Genomic DNA, 7,500 nt, shown 5'->3' with positions numbered 1-7,500 from the left:
TATCAACACCACGACCACATTATCTCATTCATCTGTAGTTTTTCATTCATCCTGTTTTGTTGATAAAGGGGAGACCCAAAACGTCCTTTTTATCTGTTTTCATATCTTAAATTGAAGCTTACATTCAATTTCAAATATTTATTTCATCGAGTTTCGAGCAGCAACATTTACATTAGAAATCGGACGGAACTCCTGCTCCTTGGAAATTTTGAGACTTAAGAAGACTACAATATAAACGGAGATGTGAAATAGTTATAGAAGACAAATTTGGAAATATAATATAAAAAAAAAAAGAACTAACACGTTTATTGACAATTCTATCCTTTTCAGTCTTTCACAAATAATCTTTGATATTTGAAAGCAACATTTCTGAATCTTATAATTTGAATTAATATAACTATTTATTACAGTCAATGCACTCACCGTAAATAATGTGACACTTGCGTCTGATAAGAAATCAATGACTCGAATTTCACCAGTTGCAGAATCCAAAGAGAAGAACCGCTGATCAACAAAATCAGCATTTTGTCCAAAACTAAAGGCAATCTTGTCCTATGTGATGATAAATCAAGTTGTTTGATATTATTTATGTGAATAATTTCATCAGACCTGCCACTTGAACATTTAAAAATTGGTAAGTTTTATGAGGTAAATATTGTAGTCGCTACAGTTGACTTTAAAATCCACAATTTACCCTCACAAGGATCAAATTAAACCCAAAAAACCTTAAAATTATGTTATCTAACGTCAACTTTCATTTTGAATAAGTTTTAATAACTTAAAATTGCTTGTGAAGTTCTGAAATTGGAGCCAAAATTTTGTAAACTTCGTAAGTGTACGAATTTTTCGTAATAATAGGCAGGTCTGTTTAATGTATAAACACATATCTTTTATTACAGTACAAATCCCCCTCCCCCCCACCAAAAAAAACACAAAAAAAAAAAAAAAAAAAAAAAAAAAAAAAAACTTTAATTTTACATAGGGCGTAAAGAACGTAAAAGCAAAAAAAAAAAGTGAAAAAACTAGCTATTGTCAAGCCAATAGTGATCAAATAATTTTCAATCTCAAATTTCATTTTTATTTGTGTGTGTCTGTTCGTGTGTGTGTGTGTGTGTGTGTGTGTGTGTGTATGTGTGTGTGTGTGTTAAACCTGAAGGAAAACAGTTTGCACTACCCAGTGTCTTATCCGTAAAGAAGTAATTAACTACAACTTTTCTATTGACACTTTTATTCTACATTACGTGCCATGTAATTTATACTAGTAATTTTTCTCAGTCAATTTACAATAGTATTATACTGTAACTAATTCTTAGCTTTTTACTGATCTTTTTTTCTTATATGTTGACATCAATATACCTTTTCTAGATATTTATATCTTTACACTTATATTATCTGTATGTCCCTTAATTTACACTATGTAATTATTCTTACAGCCTACAATATTATTACACTGTATATACCTATTACCAAATTTTACTTTACCACATTATATTTACGTATATTATGTTTATGTATGTATCATTGTCTGCATTTTTATACGTCTGTACAAAAATTTCCTTTTGGATAAATAAAGTACATTATTATTATCATTATTATTATATTCATCTTTTTCTGAGTAACAGAAACCGGGACAAACTCAGGCTACATAGGGAAAGCTCCACAACGATTACACGAATAAAGAAAGTGAAAAAAAATAAACATTTACCGAATCAGCATCAGTTGCAGCTAATTTAGTAACAACAGTGTTGAGTTTTGTGTTAACATCAATGTCCAAGTCCACTGGACTGGTGCAACTGGGGGGATTTGGATTCCTGTCAGTTGTAACGACTAAAGTGCCAAAGTCCTTAGCAGTTGGAAATCGAGAATCGTAAACTGAAAACTTGAGCTGAAATGAAAAGGAATGAAAATATGAACAAAATCGTAGAGTTATGGTGATCATAAAGGAATGAAAATATGAACACAATCATAGTTATGTTGATCATAAAGGAATGAAAATATGAACACAATCATAGAGTTATGGTGATCATAAAGGAATGAAAATATGAACACAATCATAGAGTTATGTTGATCATAAAGGAATGAAAATATGAACACAATCATAGAGTTATGTTGATCATAAAGGAATGAAAATATGAACACAATCATAGAGTTATGTTGATCATAAAGGAATGAAAATATGAACACAATCATAGAGTTATGGTGATCATAAAGGAATGAAAATATGAACACAATCGTAGACTTATGTTGATCATAAAGGAATGAAAATATGAACACAATCATAGAGTTATGTTGATCATAAAGGAATGAAAATATGAACACAATCTTAGAAAAATTAAGACCAACAAAATAATAAGTATCTTGCTTTTTTATAACATTTGAATTCATTTTTTTCAAAATTCTTCTATTACAAATGTATTATAAGAATCTTTTTTTTTTTAATTCCAGTGCTCAATGAAAGAACAAATGAATACTGTTAATTAAATTACATTTAGTAAATTGAAAAGTTGGCAAATTTTCAAATGTGAAATTATACATCTAATCTGGTACTACGAATATGTTGGAATAAACTAGATGAGGCTAACTGACACATGGAGAAAGGGAACATAACCACGCCTCTCAGACAGTCGTCATAATGTAAACAATGGCAGTGATTGGTGAAATAGCTAACTACACAGGTTTTTATACCAATGGTATTTATCTATGTAAAATACCCACTTTTCTAGTGCTTGAGCAATATAACCAACACAGAAAACAATGTATAACAATTTATGTTTCTAATCTGATGGAGAAAATTGAGTTATAACTAGTCACCCATTTAACGGTGTAAAAACAGTAACAATAATCAGAGAGAGGTTGATTTCATTCAAATTATTGTTTCTAAACGCCAAACTATGTTTGTCCGAGCACGTGTGAAGGTGTGTAACAAATTCCATGTTTTGATTGGTAAAAAATCACTGGTTAATAGAGTCTCAAAAATAACTATTTTGTATAAGATTTCTGAAGTATATTCACCAAAATTTGTACGTTCAATGAAGGCATTTATTTTCACTCAAATTTTATAAAGAAATCAAGCATCAAGTTGACCCCAACATAATACTATTTTGAGATGCTTGTCACAAATGTATTCAATTTCATGATGGAAATTTTAATTTACCTCGTAACGCTCAAGTAGCACACCATCTTCTTTCAAACTCCTGACTAAGTTAACTTGTCCTACTTTGTTTGGTCCTTCGAAGGCAGATGTCAATGTGAAAAAGTTTCCATATCCTTCATCAAACTCATAGATAAGCTCACCCTGGAAATAATTCATCATAAAAATGTAAGCATTTGATGTGACAGTGAGTATTGCTAGAATTTAATTATTTTTTTTACAAATTTTGCGTCATGTATGAGTTAGGACTTTTCTTTACAAGATCCAGTAAAAGTCACTCCCGTTCTTTAATAATGCTTCTCATTACGAGGTTTTATCTTTATATAGATATGGCATATTATTATTATTATTATTATTATTATTATTATTATTATTGTTAATATTATTAAATAGTAATAATCCTAATAATAATAATATTAACAATAATAATAATAATAATAATAATAATAATAATAATAATAATAATAATAATAATAATAATAATAATAATAATAATAATAATAATAATAATAATAATAATAATAATCATAATAATAATAATAATCATAATAATAATAATATAATCTTTATTGTCCAAATAAATGGCAATTTGTCATTTGGTTTACAATGTTTGAAATTAAAAATACAATACATAGATAAACAAAAATACATTAATAAAATAATTAAAGACCATATTGTACAACCTCTCGAACAAGAAAATGCATTTTGATGTTGCTTTTGTCCAGATTAAATAATTTTTCAGGATAACATTGAAATGCAAGAATGTCATTTATTTATTTATTCGTTTTATTTAATCGTTTCGTCTTATTAATTAATTAATTGATCATGATAATTTATTTGTTTACCCATCTTCATCATTTTTTAATCAACACTATTGCATTCATTCAATCGCCATCCACTTATTTATTTATTATTCGTTCATGTACATATTTTTATCCATTTCCTTTTTCTTAATCTATTCAAATATTATACAGTTGGTCCTTAAAGCAAAATAAACAAAGAAACAAAGCAAAAACAAATAACAACAACAACAAAAAAATAATAATAATAAATGCGAATGAAAATAGACACGAGAATTTACCTTTACATCATCAGTGGCACGAATCGTGAAGAAATTATTAGATGGGATTGTTTGAGTGATAATCACATTAGCGATATTGTCCAAATTAGTAAATCTAGGAGGTCCTGCATCCCGGATAATCGTCACTCTTCCTATAGCCGAATCTGTCCTTTCTGGTTTTCGCTGGTCAGACACTAGGAGGTTGATCTGGTTAAGAGAATGAGAAATAATATATCACGTTTTTAAAGCAGGGTTGACAAGATGTGTGCTTTTTTTTTTCAGTTAATGTAAAATATCCTTTCCAGTGTGGTTGGATTTAATTAATTTGTGTATGTGTGTATGTGTGTGTGTATGTGTGTGTGTGTGTGAATGAGAAAAAGAGAGAGGGAGAGAGAGGGTGGGAGGTAGAGAGAGAGAGAGAGAGAGAGAGAGAGAGAGAGAGAGAGAGAGAGGGAGAAAGAGAGAGAGAGGGAGAGAGTGACAGAGAGGGAGAGAGAGAGAGTGACAGAGAGGGAGAGAGAGAGTGACAGAGAGGGAGAGAGAGAGAGTGACAGAGAGGGAGAGAGAGGGAGAGAGAGAGAGTGACAGAGAGGGCGAGAGAGAGAGTGACAGAGAGGGAGAGAGAGAGAGAGAGAGAGAGAGAGAGAGAGAGAGAGAGAGAGAGAGAGAGAGAGAGAGAGAGAGAGAGAGAGAGAGAGAGAGAGAGAGAGAGAAAGAGGGGGAAAGAAGAAGAGGTGGAGGATGAGGAGGTGGAGAGAGATAGAGATAGAAATAGTCACTAAAGTACCAGCAAAACTCCTACAACGGTACGAGAGAAATTAAATCATTGTTTGTTTGTTTTTAATGGTTTTACTGCACTTGCAACACATTTGTTATATCAGCACCAAGAAAACGGAAGAATATGGGAAAGTCAACCAATATTATAGAATTACAATTAAAGCATGCAAGAAAAAAAAAATAAGACAAAATGGTAATTGTTCAAACAGAGAACATTTGTAGAATCCAAGAGCATATCATCAGTGTACTTTGTGATGACATTAAAGTCTCATCCAGACACCAGCACAGGATCCTACTCATAGAAACACACTCGCATGTTTATAGGGTTTCTTCAAAACCAAAAAAATAACCATTATCATATAACAGAGAGATGATATACAAGGAAAAACATCTCTCAAAACTAACTCAGCCAAGGACTTCGGCAAGGGCCAGGCAGGACACAACCAAGTAATCCCATTCCTAAACAAAGACAGAGAGCAACTCAGAAAACAAATAAATATAGGGGGCGGGGATGCAAGCTTGGCCTTCGTAAAGTTATGGCCTGATACTGACCAAAAAATGACGTCAAAATGCCAGTCTTTTGCCACAAAAGAAAACAAATCGTGAGTTGTATTCAATAGTTCAACCAATGAAATAACTTGTTTCCATGAGATCTACTAACGAGAACTCACTAGGCGGTGCAAAAACCAAATAATGACGTCAAACTGCCAGTCCTTTTAGATTTCATTATCAGGCTATAACATAACGATGGCTACACTGACACTGACCAAAAAATGACGTCAAACTGCCAGTCCTTTTGGATTTCAGTGTCAGGCTATAATATAACGATGGCTACGATGAAAGTGACCTCCTGCATACCATGGGAGGTCAAAAGACCCAGACAAAAATCAAATCATTCTCACCGTGTCTTGAGTATGGCTCGCTGTAAACAGAGAATTCTTCAGTCTAATGACAGCAGTATCGGGATTCATAGTGTAGTATCTTTCAGCTTGACTATTCCCAGTAATTGTGAACCGTAGCTTATCCTAAAGAAACAGAAACAAACAAAAAATAAAACCAAAAAAACCTCACAATAACAGAGACATCATCATCATCATCATCATCATCATCATCATCATCATCATCATCATCATCATCATAATCATCATCATCATTATACTATTATTATTAGTAATAGTAGCAATATTAACAAGAATGAGAGGAGTAGCAACAACAAAATCATGAGAGTAACAGTAGAATTTCTACTAGTTTGAAAAAACACAAACAAAAAAAAAACAGATTAATAGAATTAGACGAATTGTTAAATAAATCTAAAGTATTATGCTCTCTCACCCCATTTCGATCAGAGGCACTAATGTCATTAAATACAACAGCTCCTTCCACTTCATTGGCGTAGATTGTGGCTTCATACACAGATGCATTGAAGACAGGGTTGTATAAATTTCGGTCCATGCGAATGACGACTGAAGTAGTGGCTGTCCTACGGGGATATGCTGTATCATAGGCTAATAGTTTTAACTGGAAGATTAAACAGATAATGAATTACGCAGAATACACATTTCTTAGAACAAAATAAAATAATAACTTTATCCTTTTAAAGAAATTTACATTTAGTGTTATCATTACTATTAATGAAAATGTATTGTTATGAGACAACACACCAGAAAAAAAACAAACTTGTATATGAAAATGAAAATTACAGGATTTTCATTTTTTCTTCGTTGTTGACTTCATCATTGGCTTTAAAAGGAATTACTATATTTTCATGCGGGTCCTGATAGTTCAGTTGGTAGAGTCCTCACTTCACACTCAAAGGGACTAATTCGATCCCGAGTGCAGTCAAGATTTTTTTCTGACCCCACTATCCACCCAGCAGTGATTGGGTAGCTAAATCTGTTAGATCTGACAGAAAGTACTTAACAAAAAGGATAGCAAGCAATTGCTATTGTCTGTTTCACGATATTAAAACCGGTAAAAATCTTCAGGTTCACATTTTGTTCTATTTTGATGCTCTTATAATCATTTGTGTTCATGACAACATATAATGCTGAGCATAATAAGAGAATGGAGATGTTGAAATGAAAACAAATGGAGCACACCAAACTTCTTTTTTAACCGAATTATTATTTGTGAAAGTTGTTGAAAATGTATAATAAACTCAATTGTTACAATTTGATTTTGTTTTTTTTCTTTTGTTTTTTCTACCAATTCCATTAAACAAATTACACCAAAAATATTTCTTTGATTTTGAAGTATCATTGTCCATATATATTCCCTGTATGATCAAAATTTGGTCATATTGAGATATTCATATCTTTGTCACAACAATGAATTATGCAACGAATCGTTTGTTTTTGTTTTGTTTTTAAGGGTTTTACGGCGCTTGCAACACATTAAGGTCATATCAGCGCCAGTAAAAAGGAAGAAAATTGGATAGTAAAAAGTTCTAGAATTACAATTAAATCACAAAAGAAAAGGTAAGACAAAGGGGAATTGGTCCAAATAGGGAACA

The 7,500-nt window shown here is 31.6% G+C and overlaps 1 protein-coding gene across 1 annotated transcript in view; it reads right to left on the bottom strand.

The window, feature by feature from the left end:
• Nucleotides 1-7,500, bottom strand: part of LOC144973608 (uncharacterized) — a 230,766-nt gene that overhangs the window by 83,596 nt on the left and 139,670 nt on the right. Inside the window, exons 100-105 of the mRNA XM_078916257.1 lie at nt 6,321-6,506; nt 5,891-6,013; nt 4,233-4,418; nt 3,155-3,295; nt 1,706-1,885; nt 424-552 (exon numbers count right to left, since the gene is read on the bottom strand). Coding sequence (XP_078772383.1) covers nt 424-552; nt 1,706-1,885; nt 3,155-3,295; nt 4,233-4,418; nt 5,891-6,013; nt 6,321-6,506 — 945 coding nt within the window. The remainder of the gene's footprint in view (nt 1-423; nt 553-1,705; nt 1,886-3,154; nt 3,296-4,232; nt 4,419-5,890; nt 6,014-6,320; nt 6,507-7,500) is intronic.

This window comes from Berghia stephanieae, chromosome 5 (genome assembly GCF_034508935.2).
Source record: "Berghia stephanieae isolate SIO BIC M18660-M18661 chromosome 5, UCSD_Bste_1.3, whole genome shotgun sequence".
Taxonomy (NCBI): Eukaryota; Metazoa; Mollusca; class Gastropoda; order Nudibranchia; family Aeolidiidae; genus Berghia; species Berghia stephanieae.
The sequence above is the reverse complement of the archived record's forward strand: the minus strand, read 5'-3'. Positions and strand labels throughout refer to the sequence as shown.